Source organism: Chanos chanos, chromosome 13 (assembly GCF_902362185.1).
Source record: "Chanos chanos chromosome 13, fChaCha1.1, whole genome shotgun sequence".
Lineage (NCBI taxonomy): Eukaryota > Metazoa > Chordata > Actinopteri > Gonorynchiformes > Chanidae > Chanos > Chanos chanos.
In genome coordinates, this window is record NC_044507.1 from 6046551 (window position 1) to 6069458 (window position 22908).

Sequence of the window (22908 nt, forward strand, 5' to 3'; positions counted from 1 at the left end):
GTTATATAATACATTAAGAAAAGGGAGCACCGCCCCCCGTTTTTCCACTGTCTGACAGAATCATAAAACAATTTTGAATTTTTTTTTTTCTTTAAATGAATCATTCATTTTTTGAACGGTCACGGTTAGGATGTCTGAATGTGCACACGTGATCAAGAAACAACGGGAGAAAATTCACATGGTGTCCATCCATCCTTCCTTCACACATCAGAGAAAGAAAGCAGATCATACCAAGAAAGGAATCAAAACATCATTTATTACTGTAATTTCCACCCACTCATGTTCCTTCACTCACACACACACACACACACACACAAACACACACACACACTGCTAAGCACAGACATGACAAACTGATGCATTTCCTCTTGCTTCATTACCTTCCAAAGCATTAGTCCTGGTGAAGTCCTTGCCAAAGCAGTATCGGTGGCAAACCGCATCCTGAGGCAGATTCGAACGCTGCGGTGAATCCACGTGAAGGAGACCAGCTTGCTCGACCACATTAATGAGCATACAGTGAAAATAAAAAAAGAAAAGAAAAGAAAAAATTTTCTTCCTATGGAAGAGGAGATTAAGAGTATCCTGCCTTTGGCCAATTGGTTGTGATTTATATCAGAATATTCATTTAAATTACTCGGCTAGCTTCTTATGCGCTCCCAACAATCAACTGATCGATGTCCATTTATATATATATATATATATATATATGTATACATAATTTCAGTCTATGAGGACGTTTTCTGTGTACTGTTTTCTAGTGTATTGGCAAGGATTAACTTCAGTTTTGGCAGTGGTAGATATTATTCAGAGTTTACTGTTTTTCTGATATTGGCCGACCAAACTCAACACCTGCTCAGAAGCTGTGATGACTTTACTCTGCAGGTAGGAGGCACTGTTGGCACTGGTCTCCTGCAGGAAATAGCGATAGTTGACCATGATGCCAAAGGAGTTGGCCACACCTCTGGGGCTAGTGTCTGCGTGCCAGTTCAGCCTCCACAAGGTGGCGCCGTTCTGCAGGTGGAAGTTGGCCACTGGGTTGAGGGCGTAGCCCCGTCTTTTCTCTCCGTACAGGTACCAAGCGCACAAGCGCATGAGGATGGGCTCCAACGTACGGACCAGGCGTTCCGAGCGGGTCCACTCGCCGGAGCTCAGCAGCCCGCGAAGGGCCTCCAGGGCGGGAGCGCCGGGGGCGGTCCCCGTCACCTCCGCGATCTCCCTCCACTCCTGCTCGGAGAGGAGGTCGGCGGCACGGCCCTCCTTCCTGTACTGAGCCAATACCCCCAGGAGCCAAGCCGAGAAGCCTGGGATGGGAGACAGGCTGGAGAACTGAGCCATGTGAGGGAACTCACTCTGGAGAAAAGGAAGAGAGGCTAACGTCAGAACCTTAAAAGCTCCCTCTCACACACACACACACAGACACACACACACACACACACACAGAGCACTGTTTTAATTAGAGTTTAAGAGCAGAGACATTAAACTTTCTTTTCCCTCTTGGTGTCTTGTTGCTCCCATTGTAACCTGCTGAGACAGTACAAATGAACTCTGTCTCCAAATATGCACCAGTTCTCCTAATAGAGATGGATGACCCCCTCCTCTCTTATTCTCCTTCTCTCTGTATTTTTCCCAACACACTCACTTCTCAACAAACACCTAGCTCCTCACGCCTCCTTCTCCTCTTCTCACTTAGTCACACCCCTTGACACATACGCGCACACACACGCACACACACACAAACAAGCAAACACTTTTTTCCCCTCTCTCTATGGACTCACTGTGTGTTGTGTTCATATTCAGCTCAGAGAACACACATCTCAGTCCGGAGCAAACTTAATGTGTCAGACGGACCCGAGGGAAAGTTCTGTCTTTCTTTCTTTCTTTCTTTCTTTCTTTCGCCCCTGCATTGTCCAGTCCTGCAGACAGGAGCATGTGAGGATGTCTGTGTCTAGAGGTCACTTTTCATTCATCAGAACAAATTTATGACTTCATGTCGAAACCCTGATCAGCAGTTTTGAAGAGCCAAGAAGGGAATGAATGGAGAGGGAGAGAGAGAGAGAGAGAGAGAGAGAGAGACAGAGAGAGAGAGAGAGGAAAAACCTGTGCCAATGTGTCCTTTGAGTATAATCCTATAAGACAACTGGACTATCCCTCCTCCTCCTAAATCACATTTTTCTCTTTTTTTTCTTCCCTGAGATCCATCCATCACTGTAGGTGTCCACATGTAGCAGAAAGAGTCACCTTCACCCCTCTGCTCTGCAGAAACACACACTCTGCCAACTCCTGCCTTACCCCGATCAAAATTTTACTCAAACTCTGTCTCTAACGCTGCACACACACACACACACACACAGACACACACACACACACACTTTACCTCAATACTTTCTCTGAAACTGCACACATGCACACACAATTTACAATTTACAATTTGGTATTTAGCAGACGCTTTTAGCCAAAGCGACTTACAATAAGTGTATCAGTCAGATCCTATGACCTCATAAACAGAGATCACAATACGGCTGTACATTAATTTACCCTTCGTATTATGCTCCTGGAATTCAGTGACAGCGAATGACAAACACAAACACAAGACAAGGTTAGTTTTTTGTTGTTTTTTTTTTTATATAAAGAAAGGGAGGTTAGGCAGTGGGGGACAGGTGGGTTCTGAAGAGGTGGGTTTTCAGTTTCATGCGGAAGATGGCAAGAGATTCCGCAGTCCTAACTGAGTGAGGGAGGTCATTCCACCACCGCAGAGCAATGGCGGAGAAGAGGCGTGGTCGGGAAGAACGGCTGCCGGGTTCCCGAAGTGAGGGGACCGTCAGTTGACTAGAGGTGGTAGAGCGGAGGGTTCTATCAGGGATATAAGGAGTTATCCGGGACTGAAGGTATGATGAGGCGGCACCTCTTGTGGCCTGGTAGGCCAGCACCAGTGTCTTGAACTGGATGCGGGCTGCTACCAGAAGCCAGTCGAGTGCAGTAAGGAGCGGAGTGACATGAGAGTGCTTTGGGAGGTTGAATACCAGACGTGCAGCGGCATTCTGAACAAGCTGGAGCGGCCTGATGGCGCCGGTCAGCAAGGCAGCCAGTAGAACGTTGCAGTAGTCAAGGCGGGAGATGACAAGCGCTTGGACCAAGAGCTGGGTTGCCTGTTGCGTGAGGAAGGGGCGGATCCTCCTGACGTTGTAGAGGGAGAATCTGCAGGATCGAGTGACTGCCGCGATGTGACTGGAGTAGGTCAGCTGGTCGTCGAGGGTTACACCAAGGTTTTTGGCTGCTCTGGATGGGAACACCACAGATCCCTCAATGGTGATTGCAGTGTCAATCGTTGGGGAGTTCTTAGCGGGAAACAGAAGCTCAGTTTTCTCCAGGTTGAGTTTGAGATGGTTAGTGGACATCCAGGAGGCGATGTCGGCTAAGCAGGCTGCGATGCGAGGCTGAACCTGAGAGTTGGGGGGGGGAGCAGCTGTGTGTCATCAGCGTAACAGTGTTAAGAGAGACCGTGGGCAGAGATAACTTGACCGAGTGATCTGGTGTAAAGAGAGAAGAGGAGTGGACCAAGTACAGAACCTTGTGGGATCCCAGTGTGGAAAGGGTGGGGGGAGGAGACCGATTCCCTCCAAGAAACCTGGTTAGAATGGTCGGACAGATAGGACTTGAACCATGTGAGTGCAGATCCCGTGAAGCCCAACCCAGCAAGGGATGAGAGGAGAATCTGGTGGTTAACCATGTCAAATGCTGCGGAGAGGTCTAGGAGTATGAGGACAGAGCTGAGTGACTTCGATCTGGCCAAGTGGAGCTCCTCCGAGACAGCAAGGAGGGCCGTCTCGGTGGAGTGGCCAGCTTTGCATCCAGACTGATTCTGATCCATGAGATTGTTCCGGAGAAGATATGGAGAGAGTTGGTTATAGACTGCACGTTCCAGGGTTTTGGAGAGAAACGGTAGAAGAGACACTGGACGGTATCTACTGACATCAGCTGGGTCTAGAGTGGGCTTCTTAAGCAGTGGCTTGACCCATGCCCTCTTCAGGGCAGAAGGAACTGTGCCAGTAGACAAGGAGCTGTTGATCAAGGACGAGATGAAGGGCAGAATATCCTCAGAGATGGCCTGAAAGAGAGAGGAGGGGATGGGATCTAGAGGACAGGTAGTAGGACGATGGGATTTTATTAGTAGAAGAACTTCAGAGTCAGATAGAGGGGAGAAGGAGGAAAAGATAGTGGGAGGGGCGGAGGGTGCAGGATCCAGGATCCAGAATGGGAGGGTATGGGGGGAAGGAGTCGCAGATGTCTTTGAGGAGAAAGTGGAGAAGAGTTTGCGAGTGTTGGAAGAGGCAGAGTTAATCCTGGAGTGGAAGAAGGAAGATTTGGTAGAGGATAGGGTAGAGGAGAAAGAAGAAAGAAGAGAGTGGTAGTGGGATAGGTCATCTGGGGATTTTGATTTTCGCCATCTCTGTTCAGCTGCGCGAAGTTTGGCTCTGTCAGCATGAATCGGCCAGGCAGGGACTGGGAGCGGAGAGGCGAGCTGGTTTGGTGATGCGGGGTCAGAGGGTGTCCAGGGAGGAGGCCAGTGCAGAAAGGACCGTAGAGGATTTCTCCTCCACGGGAAGAAGTGAGAAGCCTTCCACAGAGGGGAGAGAGGAGCAGACCATAGAAGAGAAGGCGCCAGAGGAGAGGGTGCGAAGGTTACGTCTAGCTGAGACTGGCAGCGTGGGAGCAGAGGATTTCAGGGAGGGTGAGATTGAGAGAGAGAAAGACATGAAGAACCAATCTGAGGCGTGGAGCGGTGTGACTGTGAGATCAGGAACAGGGCAGTCTCTTGTGAAGGCCATGTCCAGCTGGGTCCAGGTTTGCACACAAACACAAACACACACACACACACACACACACACACACACTTACCCTAAGACTTTCTCTGACAGTGCACACATGCACACACACTCGCACACACTTACCCTAAGACCTTCTCTGACACTGTACACATGCATGCACGCTCACACACAAACACACACACATTTGATCAAAACACTCCACAAAAGAAGGATTGTAGATACCTTAATTACCTATAATTACACATTTCCTACACAGTTCACAACTGGTAAAACCAGAGACGAAAGTGTATGGAGAACACTGAGCTATTCTTGACTATAAGATAGCTGAACAGAGAGCTCTTCCCTCCTCAAAAAGATGCGGACAAAATTCTCTCTCACACACACAGACACGCACGCACGCACATTCATCCTCACGAAATTTACAGAGACTAAAACAAATCAAAACCAAACATTGTATTCTGCCTTTGACCATTTTGCGATGACAAGACCCTTAAATCCAAAACACATTGAAATGAAAAGTGAATGGGGCTGGCTCCCCAGAGAACAAACACAGGTTAACCTCTATTATACAAAAAGCCGCTGGCCTGTTTACTCTGACCGAGTGCTCGACGCTGCAAAAAAGGCATTTGAATCTCTAAACCTGAGTGGCTCTCCACTGTTTTTTTGTTTTTTGTTTTTTTTTCAATTCCATTCAATTCCACTTTCATTTAATAAAGAGCCAACCAGACTCTCTGACATGATGCATTTTCCCCCTCTTTCAACGTTATTGAGGGTGACAGCTGAAAATATCTTCTCCCACTCCCCACACACACACACCCCCAGACTCTATGGCTCTAATTTCTTATAGCGAATATGGACACAGGGGCTTATGTCATCTGTGCCTCTAGGGGGCGCTATGAAGCACTGCCCTTTGTCACATGTTCTCAAGGGGTTGACTACAGGAGATTTTAAACAATAAACTTTCAGCCAGTCTCATTCAATAACACATTGGATTGTAGTCAAATTTCATCTACTGGCACGTTCATTAATACTGAATTCGATGTCAGTTGAATTGACTGAGTCGCAAACTTGTACGGGTAACGAGGAAAGACCCGCTCCTTAAAAACGACTATTCGTTAAAAACTTGGGTATCGTCCCAGATCTGGTGTTCCACCAGGGGTTATCGCCAGTAGACTATTCGCTAGTAAACAGAAGTAAGTTGTTTATGAATTCAACTCATTTCAGGACGTTAAGACCACTTCGTTGGTTCCCTTAGTTTTAGTGAAGAGGCATTGACATTTTAGCGGCTTTCTCATCCAACGACTTACAAATCTGATTTTTAAAAGAACCGTTTCTTCAGGCTGTTCTCTGATGCAAGCATTGCTCGATTTTCTAACTAAAGCCTGTGACTAAATCCGTGAGAAGAGAAGGCAGAAAGTGGGCAGAGTGGATTCTGTGCTTCCCTCAGTATTTATACGCCAAACGCACTGATCAATTAGTCATGATGTTTATTTTAAGAACTTTTTGGGGGGGTTTTTTTTGACAAAGGAAAGAAACCCCTTAATTAAATTTGCTCTTGGATAGTCGGATCGTTTTAGACCCGCCCACCTGTAACTCACGAACGACCCTCTTGATGAGGTAATTCCCTAGCTCCACCCCCTGCAGGCCAGCCTGGGTGGAGGAGATTGAGTAGAAGATGGCAGTGTTGATCTTGTTCACATCTTCTTCCGTGTCTAGAGTGGAGAACTCTCTTACAATACTCTGCGATAAAAGGAGACAGAGACCATGTTGTAAAATAAACAAACAAACAAACGAATGAATAAATAAATAAACTGCTAAAGCACATTCTGTTCAATCAAGCACAACTCAATTCTCCAAGGCCTCAGTAAACAAATTGTATTGGGCAAATACAGTTCAATATTGAGAAGAAAATGTATTAGTAAAACTTTTCTTGCACTGCAGAAAAATTGCTTAAGGTTTCGATTGTCAAACAGCAGCTGGCTGGCAGTTTGTATGAATCTGACAGCAGGCAAGGAACATCTGACCACAGGGTAAAAAGGCCCTGTATTGTACTGGAGGAAGAGACAGAATCTACTGAATTTTACATGCTGGACTGGCAGGCCTCCTACCTGGATGTTGTCTGAGATATTCTCTGTGAGAGCCACGTGTAAGACAACCAGGGGCTCTCCTGGCATGGAGGCGTGTGTGAAGGCATAGCAGCGGCGATATGGGCCAACTCTCCGTTTTATATCTGTCCAGTTACGCACTGGGTGGACCGCCTCATACCTACAGACAGCAGGCAACCAACAGTCACAGCCAGAACATCCTTTGTGTGTGTGTGTGTGTGTGTATGTGTGTGTGAGAGAGAGAGACAGACAGACAGACAGACAGAGATACAGACAGACAGAGAGACATGTACATAAAGGGAGAGAGAGAGAGAGAGAGAGAGAGAGAGAGAGAGACAGACAGACAGAGATAGAGACAGACAGAAAGACATGTACATAAAGGGGGGGGAGACAGAGAGAGAGAAAGACAGACAGACAGAGATACAGACAAACAGAAAGACATGTACATAAAGGGAGAGAGAGAGAGAGAGAGAGAGAGAGAGAGGGCTGCCTTACTGGCTGATCTTCTGCAGGAGTTCACAGGGCGACTGCCAGGTTATTCTCTCGAGGCGGAGCAGGCCCACGGAGAACCACTCAGACAACAGACTCTTCAGTGTGTTATTCAGATCCTGCATTAGAAAAGAAAGAGAGAGAGAGAGAGAGAGAGCGAGAGAAAGAGAGAGAGAGAGAGAGAGAGAGAGAGAGCGAGAGAAAGAAAGAGAGAGAGAGAGAGAGAGAGAGAGAGAGAGAGAGAGAGAGAGAGAGATCTTTATAAACATACTGCCATTTGGGCAGAGTACGAAGACTGTGAAGGTCAGACTTCATTTTAAAACTACAATAGAAAGCAATACCCTCGTGTGAACACACACACACACACACACACACACACACACACACACGCTGACAGCTTCTCTCCTAGCACATAAACCCCTCCATACAAGTTATCTAATCCTCATCTGTCATATCCATCCAGGCCAGTGCAGCAGATCATACTGGAGAAATAAATATATGTCTGTCAATCAAAACACACACACACACACACACACACACACACACACACCCCATGCACAGTGACTCTTCTCAAAGGTACCACAACACCTTTAGATTTATCCACAGGTAAACCATACTCCTACCTCATCAAACTACATCCAATATCATACATTTTCATCAAAACACTGACCAAAGGCCTGAACAGTCATGTATTCATACTGCATTTATCTTTTACAAACTCAAAGCTCAAGGCCCAGAAAGTACAAGTGTAAAACGTCAGTTTTTAAATAAAATTACAGATAACCCTCTTCTCTAAACGGCTACCGCGGCTGGGAAATTAGTTGCACAAATTAAATTCTGTTTAAGCGGTGCCGGTCCCGGTGCCAGCGGATCTGGGATAGTCCCAGTTTAGTTTAAGCACTGATGCACATGAAGGAGACAAGACAGAAGTTGGCAGCCTATTTGGGACTCTCAGCTCGACGAGGAAGTCCAGCCCACTTTGCAGTTCTGTCAATCACGGCTTTATCTGTAGCGTTATCCTTGGCGTACCATTTTCGTTTAAAGTTTTAAAAAAAAAGAAAGAAAGAAAGAAAAAACGATCAGCTACACTCTGGACAGAAAAGTTACCTCTAAGTAGGCTTCCTGTCCTCACTTATCCCTCTTAAGAATTCCGGACAACCTGCGGCAACTAAAATTCTGCACTCTCTCTCTCTTTTTTTTGGCATTTGCTTACAAGGCTGAATTTTTTCCAGAGGGCAGAGAAGTAAAGAAGTGGAACTTAACTCAAATAACTTCCATCATACCTCTGGCAAAAAACTTTCCTCTGCGTTTGCCCTGCTTCAATAAATAAATAAATAAATAAATAATAACTTAATATTTCCTCTGCCGGTGTGAAAAATAAATAAAACGTTAGTGTACGCTTCACACGAGCTAATTTATCAGAATGCGTCGAGATGGTCATGGAAAAGCCGCCGCTATGCCCGAGGCTCGGACGAGTCCTCTATCCTCAGCGAAAAGACACGCGGGAGTGAGGGAACCCATCCGGTTTTGACTGACCTGACGGCCGATCGGGGCACCTTCGAAATGGAAGGTACTGCCGTCCGCCGGGTTTAGCGACACCAAAGAAGTGGGGGGAAAGGGGAAAGGGGGGGAAAGTCAAGGAAAGGATGTAGGAATCAAAAGAGCTGGAGAAAAAGGATTTTAAAGTGTGACTAGCCTGCCGGTACAGAACACCAGAGACAGTAATATGACCCAGTATGGGCAGAAAATAGGAACACACTTGACTGACTGCTTATGTAAAAAAAGAATAGGAACGGGAAATCTGAGGAGGCAAATCTAGCATCATTTAAAAGAGTCGACTCTCAAAGGACCCCGGCCACTCAAACTGTGAGAGCATTTATTAACATTGTATTAGCGTCATTAATCTATCAAGCTTTCTTTGGTCTTCCGAGGTTTATCTGAGGACAAGAGATTTATAAATTATTTCTTGCACATGCCTCCTTCATTCCTCTCTCTCTCTCTCTCTCTCTCTCTCTCTCTCCCTCCCTCTCTCTCTCTCTCTCCCTCCCTCTCTCTCTCTCTCTCTATCTATCTATCCATCTATCTGAGAGAATGAAAAGTAACACGAGCCTAAACATAGAACTGAGCTAAATGTCATAATGCAACTTTAGCTCTCTACCTGCTAATCACAGCGGAAGCTGTAAAAAGCTAATCCTTACATTAGAAGCAATTACCAGCAATTGCCTCATGAGGAGGAAAAAAATGTTTCAAAGGGAAATTGCTCTTTCCTGAAAAGGAAATTAGGCATCGGAGTAATGTCTTTGATTTGCTTTGATCTTTGACAGAAACAAGTTTTAGCTGGAGTATGACATTTCAACAAAGGTAAATGCACGTGCAGTGTTGCATATGGAAAAAAAGGAAAGTAAAAAATGGATTTTTCACCCAGGTAAATAATATAGAAAGAATATATAAATATATAAAGGTAGGAATATTCCTTTAGTTAGTTTTGACTTTTGGCTGCATAATATAAAGTTAACTGAGAAGAACTGCTTCATCCTTTCTGACTCTGAAACTTCACTGCAGTTTTACGTTGTGATTCTGTCATTCACACTGACATATAATGATTAGTGTCTAGGTCAGACGTCACACTTTTGCAGTGACCTTGGGGTTAAGTGCCTGACTTAAGGATACATTGACATTGATTTGTAAGGTTTGGAATTTTAACCTACAAACCTCTGTTACTCTGCCAGTTCTATTAGCGCTACATCATAACCGCAGTTGTCACTGTCTGAAGCCCCTGTCATTCAAAGCACTCCAAGCCTAATGTCAACGTTTATTCTATGAAAGTTCACATTTGTTTATGCACTGAAAACTAGACTGAAGACTTCCAGTGCCTAAAACAGTTGTGAAATACCAGCTCCATCAAAAAAAAAAACCCTTTAACATCGAACATGAAGAACTGTATGATTCCGACGGCCCTTAACCCCTACTGCCCCCCCCCCCACACACCCCCTGCCTCTCTGACTTTATCTTTGACATCAATTACAAGCTTCACTCTCCTAATTAATTGTGCACCGTTTAGTGACCCCTCCCATTAAGCGGAGCTCTTAAGAAAGTCATAAGAGGTTTATTATCTGAATATGTCAATATGACCTATTGAAGGGGCCTAGGGGGAGGGGGGGGGGGGTGCAGCAGTTAAGTCTAGTATGGAGAGACTGCATGAAGCGCTGATGCTGAAATTCCACATCATTTTAAAAACAGCTCACCTTCAGTTCTACAGTACAAATGACTGTAAAGTTATGACTTATCTATTCAAAAGAAAGATATCATTTCAGCCAAACTCTCAGACTTAAGCAGTAAGTATTGGACAGCTGCTGCTGTTGTTGTTTGTTTGGAGTACAGAAAAACAGGGTCATCACTGATTACAATTACAAATGACTGTTTTTAGGTATGTACTTTATTTCAACATGAGCCCTCTCCTCTCTCAGGTTAACTAGTTCAAAGATGTAGCCTATGTTGCCACTGTAAGAGAAACTGTGGGCAGTTTTTTTGTCTCCTCAGTTGCCGAGGCAATATGTTCCCGTCACAAAGTTCAAATCCTCCAGCACCGCGTATCTTTGGCCTTTCAGCCAACATTATGCTAACTCTCAGAGCAGAATATATTTTGATCCATAAACAAAATTTATGGCAATACTAATATAGCATAAAACATTATTCAGAGGTTTAAAGCATTTGGACTGTCTAAAATGCTCACCCAAAACGCAGTGTATTCAATAAAACACTCAACACATTTGATGCAGTTTTACACTAAATACATTATGTGCCGTTTTTAAAAAGTGTATTGCTCTGGTCAGGGCCAATACAAGAGGAGTGCATTTTGTGTCAAATGAGAAAATTATTGGTCCAAAAAAAAAAGGCTGATGTGGCAAAATTACAGTCGAATAAAACTCTGCTGTTCGGCTCCATTAATCCATAAAGAGGCCAACTGATAACTGTAGGGGAGATACCGAAAAAAAAAAGCTCAGAGTCAGCGAATCTTAATTGATGACCGATTAGATTTTCATGCCCAAACTTTATTCGCTCCTGCCATATGACTGCTTTTTCTCTGCAGTATCTTAAAGTAATAGACAAACGGGAGATAAATGGCCTTTGCCCTTCTCTCTCTCTCTCTCTCTCTCTCTCTCCCTCTCTCCCTCTCACCCTTTCTCCCTCTCTTGCTTCGTTTCTGCCTTTCTGTGCATTTCCATGAAAGTTACCTAAAGGATCTGGTACCAATGAACTCTGTAACAAGACATTTGGTTTACACACTACAGAGGAAACTGCATAATGCTGAATTCACAGGCTGCAGCCACTCTCAAATGCCCTACAAACACAGACAGACACACACACACACATCCTCATACTCACACACACTCAGACACAATGTCCTGGATACACACAAGTTATGCACAAGTGCACAGGGCACAAGCAGGTGCTCCACTTTGGTGCAGTCTTAGAGCAATCTGAAACAATGAACATGTTCACAGTCAACCAGCCAACGGTGATGTACCAGCATGAGACTGATGCATTGATTAATTAGGCTAAATATTGATTCGTGCCAAATAGGACATTGTTTGAGTTGACAATGGGACCTACAAATTGCCTTCAGATTGGCGTAGTAAGGTTTGAAAGAAGCATTAAACTTGCTCAAGGCTGATTATCTGACAGAGTCTTGTATCAAATATTCTTGCGTCAAATATATAAATAGGTGACAACTGTTTTCCATTTCCGCCAATGAGACATGAGTCTTTAATATGTCAGGCTGACCTATTCGACCTTACACAGAACTTAATGCTTCACTGAACGGCCAAAGTTTTTAATATAAATATAGTATGTAAATCCTGCCCTCATTCAAAGTGTCTTTTCTAACCTGGGGTCAATGGCCACATTAATGTTAAAACAAACAGCACTGTTACCTAACAGTTCATTTTAAAAACATTACAAAATGCACACACGCACTTGCTCTTTAAAACGTTTTGACGTCTGAAATTCCTTGACCATATTTTATGACCGTAAGCCCATAACTAGGGCAAAAGTCACCCCACAGTAACACCGTGGTGAAACGAGACACCCAACCTGAGACAGGTTATGGGGGCCTGCTAAGAAGGTTTAATAACCTTTAAAAGAAATGTTAGCACAATTAGTCAAAATTAAGCCAATGTTTTCTTTTTCCTCTAAAGGAATCGGATGCAGAAATGTTTCTCATGCTTTTAAAAGTTCTGTGTTCTGCCTATGCAAAACGCGGAAATGCAAAAATATTGACTGCTGGCGGCCACCGTAGGAAAACCAAAACATGAATATTTACCCTTATATGCGGGCTGTCACTAGATTTAGCCGATGTGATTTCGATTACATCAGCGCGAAGATCCACAAGAAACTTCACTCCTCCCTCGACCTTACTTATATGACCAAGTAGCTGTTTGTATCGGGGTGTCAAACTGTAACGCAACCTGTCTTCCACTTGTAATATCGTGGCCAAATCTCGAAACTGCGTATCGAGGAGTTTTTCTGCCAGTTCTGACACTCCTTTATGATCCACACCGAACTCTTGTGATAGCTTTTCCAGGAATTCAAGTCTCTGCTCTTTCTCTAGACTCCTGTAAAAGTGCATAAATTCCACACAGTTTGATTCCGGGGGAGGCGGAGACTTTTCTCTTGTCTCGTATGTGGGTAGTGGTATCACAATCTTTCTGAGGAGGTCCTCCATGCTACTGACTGACATACGTTTGTGCCCTGCAGTAGAGCACCATGAACGCACAGCTCCGCAAACCCAAACTTTACTTCTGCGGGTGGTTTGGAAAACACCTAAGTATCGCAAGGCCGAAGCATAAGTGCGCACACACAAATTGTTAAAGGGTATCATCTCACTTCGGAAGCCCCACTACAGTTCAGCACAAAAATAAACTATGGCCTGTTCACCTCACTACGCGATCATTTCCGGTGTCTTAAAGTGGTAGCGTTGTATTATCGTTGACCGTTTTTCATGTGCTGTTTTTCTGTAATCTATTTTAATTTGCCAGTTTCCATATTTTTTGGTTCTTATGCCGCATAAATCTTAACAACAACGTTCCCAGTTATTTGGCTAATCACCCGAGTCTTACATTGAGTTCGTTTTAAATTTTCTGACTCTGAATATAATATAATATAATATAATATAATATAATATAATATAATATAATATAATATAATATATTACATCAGGGTGACTTTCCTTTCTTTGAGATGTTATAGAGTAACTCAGAGCCGTTGAGTCTGTATCTCTCTCAACGGCTCTGGAGTAACTGTGTTATACGTAAGTACTTGTCTTACTTGATGTCTTTTGATCAATGACGCAAAAGTGTCATTGATCAAAGGACATCAATTCAGTGTCCTTTCAGTGTTTTCTTATTCAGTCAGCGTCGGTGTATACTTGTGTTTTATCATAAATGTATATGTTTAATCTATTTACACTAAGAACAACACTGAATAGTCTCCATAAAATAAAGGTCTACGAATTCCACCGCGTGTGCTCGTTAATGTTCGTTAAGAGCTGGGAAGTCCACTGCGCATGCTCAATTTAGCAAACGAGTCACAGCTTTCCAATCTGGCCTTGACAAAGCAACAAGTACACTTGGGTTTACTGGATTTACACAAATCAAACCTGTTGGATACGTGGTGAGAACGCAGTGTTTTAGTAATTTTCATTGCATTTCCAGTGTTTTGGTATTTTGCGTAGAATTTTTTTTTCAGCAAGTTATACTGTTAACGACCGTAAGACTATTGTCCTCATTAGCTAAAAGCTTAGCGTTGTGTTGTATCGCCAAGCTGTCATAATAAGCAATCATGCCGGCTAATTTAGCTAATGAATAAATTAAATATGAAGGCAAGCCGCACATTCTCTAGTGACCCATATGTTTTCTCCATTAGAGAGCTAATCAATTTTATTCATTTCAAGTTTTAAGTCTTTGGTAATTAAATACGTCAAAGTGAGAATGTCTCAAAAAGATTAACAAAGAGTCAAGCTAAGCTTAGCAAAGTTGATGGTATTGTGGCTGACTTCTTGCATTATGATATTTGTGTCTCAGAGAATTAATATTACGCTTTCTGAGGATAGTTTGCTGTGCTGTTTAGATAGATCCATTTACAAACGTCCCAAGATCCCACTTATTATAAAAATCAGACCAAGTAACTAGTTAGTGTGTGTGTGTGTGTGTGTGTGTGCTGACGTCACCTCCCTGGTACAGGACCCACTCAGTGATATGGGTAGAGACGGTAAAGAGACTAAACATGGGAAGAAGAAGCAGAAGAAAGCCAAGGAGCCGTGTCTTAAGGATCATGATGGCACGGGTGGAGATAAAGCCCGGTGGGTTGATTTCTGAGTGCTGTAGCATCGCCCACTTCAGTCTCCCACAGCAACGTCACTGACTCTGTATCCCCCTATTTTCAGTATATGTCTCTCTGTCTCTCTCTCTCTCTCTGTACATATGCACGTTGGGCCGCATTCACAAACAGTTCCTAAGAAGAAATTTGTTCTTAAAACCCACTTACGCCGTTTTCTGACATTCACCAATGTTTTCTTATTTGGGATTTGTTCTTGGGTAAGAATAGAACCTACGCACACTCAAGAGCACACTTGCGCACATTTGAGTGTAGACATGTTTGTGCAAAATAATTGTTTATTGCGTTTTCTTCAATTCTACAGTTGTATAATATTATAGGATTTGAATTACAATAATATTTGTATCATTTATAAATTCTTTTATTTTTTTTTTATTATATATTATAAGAACAAAGATGTGAACAATTCTGCGGTTTAAGAACACGTCACGAATCTGAGGTAGACTTTTTCTTTGGGCCTTTCTCAAGAACAAATCTAAGAAAAAACTCAGGAAGATATTGGTGAATGAGGCCAATTGTTACCATTCTTCCAAAACGCAGACACACTCCTCTGTGCGGCCCTGTCCTCTGGACTGTGTATATCGGATTCTGCTCAGTACTGGATGTTGAATGCATTTTTAAAATAAGTTTTCAATGCCAGCAGAGTCTGTACAGTGTTCCTAAGCTCACACTGAAACAACACTCTGTGAAATTTTTGTTTGTTTGTTTGTTTGTTTGTCTGTGACTGTTATAAATTCAGCTGCAACTGTCTTCTGACTTCAGCTATCAGTATCATACAGAGAACCAACGTAGCTCAACATGGTTTGTGTATAATGATGGAACTACATACACACATAGATGGCACTCACCCACACAGCGATAAAGTCGGTCATATTTATACATGTTTTCAATGAGTGTACAGTTTAGTATAATATTTCTAATGAAACGAAGAGATATCAGATTACACAGCTGACAACAGCAGCACATCATTAAAACACAACATTTCACCATTGGTAGAGTTTCTCTATATTGGAACCGAAGACAGAGACGAATGGTGCTCTCAGACAATATGATCTGTGCTGATAATCGTAAATCTAACAGAATGAGTGGGTAGGAGTTTGGATTCATTATCAGGCATTTTTTTTGTGTGTGTGTAAATTTGTGTGAATAAATTAATTTGCCCTGCTATCTGAGGCATTCTGTGGGCAGGCAGAGACGCCATCCATCAGGGGCTGTGGGTAATTAATCAGATAGGCACAGAGGGGAACAGATACCTGTAACTGTCGCTGCCCCTGTCGGCAGCCTCTTATGACAGCATTCAACACTGATGTCACGGAAGAGAAGTTTTACATATTGTACACACGATACGTTGTTTGTTTACAAGATGCTTTGCTTCTCGTTTGGTTTGCATTCTGTTCTCTTCCTCTGTCATCCTATAATGTGTTCTCCCTCTCTTTTTTTCCATTGCGCCTCCCCCCCCTCCCCCCACCCTCTCACATGCCTTTGCTGCAGTGTAAAACCCAAGAAAGCAAAGATCAAGGATGCAGATCGGAAAGATAAAGGAAAAACTCAGAAGACGGTAAAGCAAAATCTTTCTGTCACCTGCATTCTTCTATGTCTGTTAGCCTGTTGCTGTCGCCTTATTCCAGCTCTGGAACCATTCTGCTTTAGTCCCAATTTACAGGCCATTTGCCAATTTTGGGGAAAAAAAAAAGGAAAACTAGATATAGAAGGGAAAAAATAGAGGAAAAAAAACATACAGGGGGGAAAAAAACCCATCTTGACAGTGAATGAACAGGATCACAGGATCATAATTTAAATGTTGTGTCCTGTATCACTGAGAATCTTCCCCGGTCATGTGGGAGAATGTTTTCCATTCTAGTAACTCTATCACTGGAGTGTCATTACGTAACTAAATATCGATGTCACACACTTTTACGCAGTCACATATTTTTGCAGAGGCGGGGGCGGGGGCGGGGGGCGCGGTAGAGCAGCTGACTTGGCCGACTCTCTCACCTCATTTGATCCCTGTTGCTCTCTGGCCCACATGGCATTGAATCTGCACTCAAGTTCAGGATAGCTCACCTTTCACCCAGAGCTCTGCCCACCCACAAGATTTTCTCTTTATTATTGCATCAAATCTAATTTGAGACAAGAGGCCCAGATACTGATGTGCTATACCTCTGATCCTCGATGAGCTGAGTCAGCCATGGGGGGAGTCAGATTAACCAAAACCCAATGGGGGGGGGATCTTACCTTCGGAGCAGTGCCCACTGCCAGAACCTTAAATCCAGTTCTCTGGTTGACTCTATGTTTCTCTGGGGTTCAGCTTTAACCGTCCGGCCACTGGACGTTTCACTGTAGCTCATTAACACAGGAGGACGCCCAATGGCACTGTATACAGTTCACACATACACGTTGTTTAGCTGCCACTGATGCTACTGTGGAACGTTTTACTTTTTTTTTTTTCTTCTTCTGATTCAGGAAGGAATATTTTTACTGATTTACTGAAGTTGGAATCGAATTCGTGTTCGAATAGAGCAATTGAGTTGAACAGAATTCTATGAAATTCAGTGCAATTTTGCCTTGTTCGGAAAGGACGCTGACTTTGAATGGAAATACCAATTCAGTTCCAGTGCGACATCCCCGTGACATCTGGCAATTCCAACTCCAATTCAGATTCCCAGAAATGATCAGAATTCCAGATCAGAACTGAACTTGGCCCTGTCTTCTAAGTAAAAGTCAGTCAGCAGGACAGTGTTCATTTCTCTGCTAACCACATTAATGTTAATAACTTGGGAGTTTCTGCCACTGGGAACAGAAAGACTATAGTAAAGTGAGATTCTCACTAAAACTTAAAATGAAAGCATGATTGATGTCCAAACAGGAATTACTGTGTAGTATGAAAGCATGCTGGCCAGAATCCAGCACATTTTTAATGGATTTGAATCATGTTATGAGCTTCCAGATGCTGTTCAGATCTGGTTAATTCATTAATCCTGTGTGTGTGTGTGTGTGTGTGTGTGTGTGTGTATGTATCATTGTGAATATGTATATGTGTGTGTATGCTATTCATATCTGGTTAATTCATTAATCCTGTGTGTGTGTGTGTGTGTGTGTGTGTGTGTGCGCATGTGGGGCCCGTCAGGTCAAGATCCCAAAAACGGAGAGTTTGGAGATGGAGATAAACGATGAGACCAGGTGGGCTTTTTTTCTCTCAGGCATAGAGCTGTGTAGGGGCACAGTATTACCTCCTCGGGAATCTGACACCAGCTTTGACACCGGAGCAGACATCTCGCATCTGCACCGTGCCAGTGTAGCTGGGAATGAGGGATGATCCGTTTACGCTCCAAACCCAATCACATCTCACACTTTTTTTTTTTTTTTTTCTTCTTCTTCTTTTTTTTTTTTTTTAGCCGGTGAAGTTGATGGAAATTAATTCTGATGGTTTGGGTGTCCAGTGTTCTGGACAACATCCATTCCGGTTTTTGCTTGGAACGTTGGCTGTCTTTCAAGAAATTAATTTCGTTCCTTGTTGAAGGAGAAAAAAAGAGAGAGAGAGAGGGAAAACTGTGTGGCGTGTCAGAGAAATAAGAAATGAGAATGGCAGGCTGTGTGGAGGCAGACTGTGGGGGAGACAGGAGCTGCCTCTGAGAGATAGGCTTTAGCCCCAGGCCTACAGTGTCGAATCTACCACATGCAGAGAAGTCCCCCCCCTACCCCCCTCTGTCATTCTCTTTCTCTCCCTCTCCCTCGCTCTCTCTCTCTCTCTCTCTCTCTCCTTCTCTCCGGGACAGTGGTGAAATCAAGCTGTCTTTTTTTGTTGTTTTTTTTTCCCCTTACACTGTCGAGTCGTGACACCTCAGAGGTCGGTCTTTTTTCATGATAAGGAGCAGAGTGGTAGGAGAATGTGGAAGGTGCCTGTGTAATCAGCCCATTGGGCAGTCACCTGTGTGTAATCAGCCCATTGGGCAGTCACTGAATGGTCTCTTATGATGGCCAGAGGATGACTTCTCTTCAGAATTCACGTCTGACCTGACAGTCAGGAATATCTCTACCGCAACTCTGTTTCTCTCTCTCTCTCTCTCTCTCTCTCACTCTCTCTCTCTCTCTCGCTCTCTCTCTCATCCTTAATCTCTTTGGAAAGGGATCTCTAATTGAGTTGAGCTGGTTGTTATGGTAATTGTGTTTAATTTATTTGCTATAGGAACCTTCCATCTCTCCTCTAGAGTCACAGACCAGGGAAATTGAGGCTTTGCAGTTGTCCAATTATTCTTATTCTCATGTGTAATTGGTGTAATTATATAATTATCATTAGCCCACATTAAGGTTATTGGTATCCCGAGTAATTATGTTATTTTTCATTGGTCACTGAATAGAGATCATGGGGGTTTTTGAGTTGAGACTGAACACTGATAAACTTACAGGAGACTGAATATTATTCGGTGTGTTGCCATTCAGATCTCTCTGTCTCTCTCCGTGTCTCTCTCTCTCTGTTTCTCTCCGTGTCTCTCTCTCTCTGTCTCTCTCTCTCGCCCCCTCAGGTTTAGCCTGAATGTGAAAGAAGAGCCAGAGGATGAGGGGGACTTTGTGAGAGAGAAGAAAGGGAAGAAGAGGAAACGGGTTGGGGAGGCTGCTGATGGCGGTTCCAGCTCCTCTGCGGTCCCTCCGTAAGTGCCTCAGCTCAGACCCCTGCCTTAACAGACCCGACGCTGACAGACAGACGGGTTGTTAACAGACGCGAAAGTGCCGCTACAGAATTCTCCATATTAAAACCTAATCCAAATTCACATCAACTCTGTACTCTCTCTCCTCTCTCTCGCTTTGTCTTTGATATGGGGAGTGTGTGTGTGCGTGTGTGCGTGCGTAGGCTTTTGTTTGTCTTTTAAGGCTTTTTAAGCTGACTGATGGACCAGACCAGCGATTGCTAATTGCCGATAAATCGACCTTCGCGTCTGCATCAGCCCTTAATGTTTTAAAATGGAGTTATTGGTATCAGGCTGATACCAGTGTTACTTCTGATATTTTGGGCCGATATGACGACAGTAGTTGTCTTACAGATAACGTGTTTACGTGTGATTGAGTCATTGTGTGTCTAATTCAGCTCTCTTGGTTAAAATGTTGTGTAGCCGTGTAGATGTTTTTCTCACTGAAGGCTAGTCGTAGAGGGGTAATACAAGGCAGCTGTTCTTAAATGGGGGGGGGGGGGGGGGGGGGGGGGGGGGGTGGATGGAACAGGTCAGCAGGAAGGCTGACATCCAGACAGGTTGAAAAATTAGACGGTGCTGACGGCAGAAAGTTAACTTTACCTGCTCTCTAGACTTCTCCTGCGCCCTCAGCTGGGCAGTTACTAGAGTTTGCGTAAAAGCCAGTCGATGGAGACGATCAGCCCGAAGGCAGCGGCCTTCGCTCACAGAATCATTCAGACGATGGGAGTGGCAGATCAGTCATGCTCTTAAACAGTGGACGACGTAGTTGTTCATAGTTTTATTGGACAGGTCAGTCTCCACAGAGCTGTTCTCAGTCGCTGGGTTTTCTCTTTGGCTTTGTGTGATTTGGCTTTGTGTGATTTGGCTTTGTGTGATTTGGCTTTGTGTGATTTGACTTTGTGTAATTTGGCTTTGCGTGATTTGGCTTTGCGTGATTTGGCTTTGCGTGATTTGGTTTGGTGTGATTTGGTTTGGTGTGATTTGGTTTGGTGTGATTTGGCTTTGCGTGATTTGGTTTGGTGTAATTTGGCTTTGCGTGATTTGGTTTGGTGTGATTTGGCTTTGCGTGATTTGGCTTTGCGTGATTTGGCTTTGCGTGATTTGGCTTCGTGTGATTTGGCTTTGCGTGATTTGGCTTTGCGTGATTTGGCTTTGCGTGATTTGGCTTTGCGTGATTTGGCCTGGTGTGATTTGGCTTTGCGTGATTTGGTTTGGTGTGATTTGGCTTTGCGTGATTTGGCTTTGCGTGATTTGGCTTTGCGAGATTTGGTTTGGCGTGATTTGGCTTTGCGTGATTTGGTTTGGCGTGATTTGGCTTTGCGTGATTTGGCTTCACGTGCTTTGGCTTTGCGTGATTTGGCTTTGCGTGATTTGGCTTTGCGTGATTTGGCTTCGCGTGATTTGGTTTGGTGTGATTTGGTTTGGCGTGATTTGGTTTGGTGTGATTTGGCTTGGCGTGATTTGGTTTGGTGTGATTTGGCTTGGTGTGATTTGGCTTGGCGTGATTTGGCTTTGCGTGATTTGGCTTTGCGTGATTTGGTTTGGTGTGATTTGGCTTTGCGTGATTTGGTTTGGTGTGATTTGGCTTTGCGTGATTTGGCTTTGCGTGATTTGGGTTTGGTGTGATTTGGCTTTGCGTGATTTGGGTTTGCGTGATTTGGCTTTGCGAGATTTGGTTTGGCGTGATTTGGCTTTGCGTGATTTGGTTTGGCGTGATTTGGCTTTGCGTGATTTGGTTTGGCGTGATTTGACTTTGCGTGATTTGGCTTCGTGTGATTTGGCTTTGCGTGATTTGGTTTGGCGTGATTTGGCTTTGCGTGATTTGGCTTTGCGTGATTTGGCTTTGCGTGATTTGGCTTTGCGAGATTTGGTTTGGCGTGATTTGGCTTTGCGTGATTTGGTTTGGTGTGATTTGGCTTTGCGTGATTTGGCTTTGCGAGATTTGGTTTGGCGTGATTTGGCTTTGCGTGATTTGGCTTTGCGTGATTTGGCTTCGTGTGATTTGGCTTTGTGTGAACTGTCCAGTGTAGGTGCAACACACCCCAGTCAGATACTGAAGTTTAATTTTATGTCCATAAACTTTGCCAAAAGGTATTTAGACTTTTGACTCGAGTCCTGGCTCGTACTGCTCATTGGTATATTGAGGACAGCCACTGGTACACTCTAGAATGTGTTTGCACCATATTTCCATTTAAAGAAATAACTTGAACGTACTAAGAGTGTCTTTAAGAGCGTGTTTATTTTTTCCTAACGTAAAGCTGGCGTAATGGGTACAGGTGGAACGTGTATTTGGGGGGGTGGTGAAACGGAAGACATTAAAACATTTAAACGTTTGAAGTCCGTGTTTCTCAGTATATGTGCATCGTGTTCAACGCATCTGGAGTTCATGTTCAAATGAAATGTAATGTAATCAAATGCACAGGGGGGGAAAAAAAACACACTGGAAGGGGGGTGAAAAAAAAAAGAAAAAGAAAAAGATTGTATCGGCAGTTATGACCAGTAACGGTAACGTCAGTCACTGGTATGGGCGCGGAATTTACATCAGAACGTCAGTCCTAACAGAAATAAAATTTTTTTTAAAAAAAACAACCTTTTCTCCCATGGTTTCTGAACATGGTCATCTGCCGCATTGACGTCTGTAGGTCAGAGAAGAAGAAGAGAAGAAAGGAGGACAGGGAAGGAGGTCCTGAGACGGAAGGGAGGAAGAGGAAGATGAAGAAGGACATGAAAGAGAAGGTAGGCCTTGGTTTTTATACACGCTAACGGTTAGACCGAGAGCAGGTCGGGGACTAATTCTGTTAAAACACATGTACCGTCTCGTTTTCTCTAATTATGCGAACTGAGACAATTACACACTCTGTTACAAAAAAACTCGACGCCTTTAAAACTTCAGGACTCAACGAACCATTAAAAAAAATTATTGAACAAGACTGCGCCTCTATTTTCTGCTGACATTTAAGAGTGCAGGTTAGCAGTGCTGAACTTTTGATTAAATTCCACCTTATTTTTTTTTTTTTGGAGGGTTTTTTTTTTTTTTTTTCTTTTGTCCTAGATTAAAAAATGGCTTTAAGCCCAGGGACGCTGATGTGCTGGGGTTTAGTCATTTGTCTTCTTGATTGCCGAACCCCAAAAAAGAGAGTTGGGTATTTTTTTTGTCTGTGTTTTTTGTTTGCTTTTGTGTTTTTTTTTTGTTTGGTTTTTTTTTTGATAGACTGAACATTTGCATGGTGTTGTACGTTTAAAATCACAACTCTTTCAAAGACGGATGCGCAGTCAAAAAAAAAACAAAAAACCCCACACCCAGAGGGATAGCATGCTGGTTTTAAGTAAGGGGAAGAAAGCATAGGAATTTGTTTCTTTTGTGGGGTGGTAGCGGTAGCTTTTGTCAAATTATGAAAATGTTCT

At 43.6% G+C, this 22908-nt stretch overlaps 2 protein-coding genes across 2 annotated transcripts in view; one reads left to right on the forward strand and one right to left on the reverse strand.

Annotated features, from left to right (window-relative positions):
- Positions 1-760: 760 nt before the first annotated feature.
- mlycd (malonyl-CoA decarboxylase) lies at positions 761-13304 on the reverse strand. The gene is made up of 5 exons (XM_030790370.1): positions 12744-13304; positions 7427-7539; positions 6935-7091; positions 6414-6566; positions 761-1350 (listed from the first exon to the last, which is right to left on the reverse strand). The coding sequence occupies exons 1-5, from the start codon at positions 13299-13301 to the stop codon at positions 805-807; spliced, it is 1527 nt and encodes a 508-aa protein (XP_030646230.1). The 5' UTR covers positions 13302-13304; the 3' UTR covers positions 761-804.
- A 1372-nt stretch (positions 13305-14676) lies between these two features.
- The window catches only part of LOC115826677 (DNA topoisomerase I, mitochondrial), a 31324-nt gene continuing 23092 nt past the window's right edge, over positions 14677-22908 (forward strand). Inside the window, 5 exon segments of the mRNA XM_075353618.1 lie at positions 14677-14780; positions 16307-16373; positions 17943-17995; positions 19339-19468; positions 22156-22239. Coding sequence (XP_075209733.1) covers positions 14677-14780; positions 16307-16373; positions 17943-17995; positions 19339-19468; positions 22156-22239 — 438 coding nt within the window.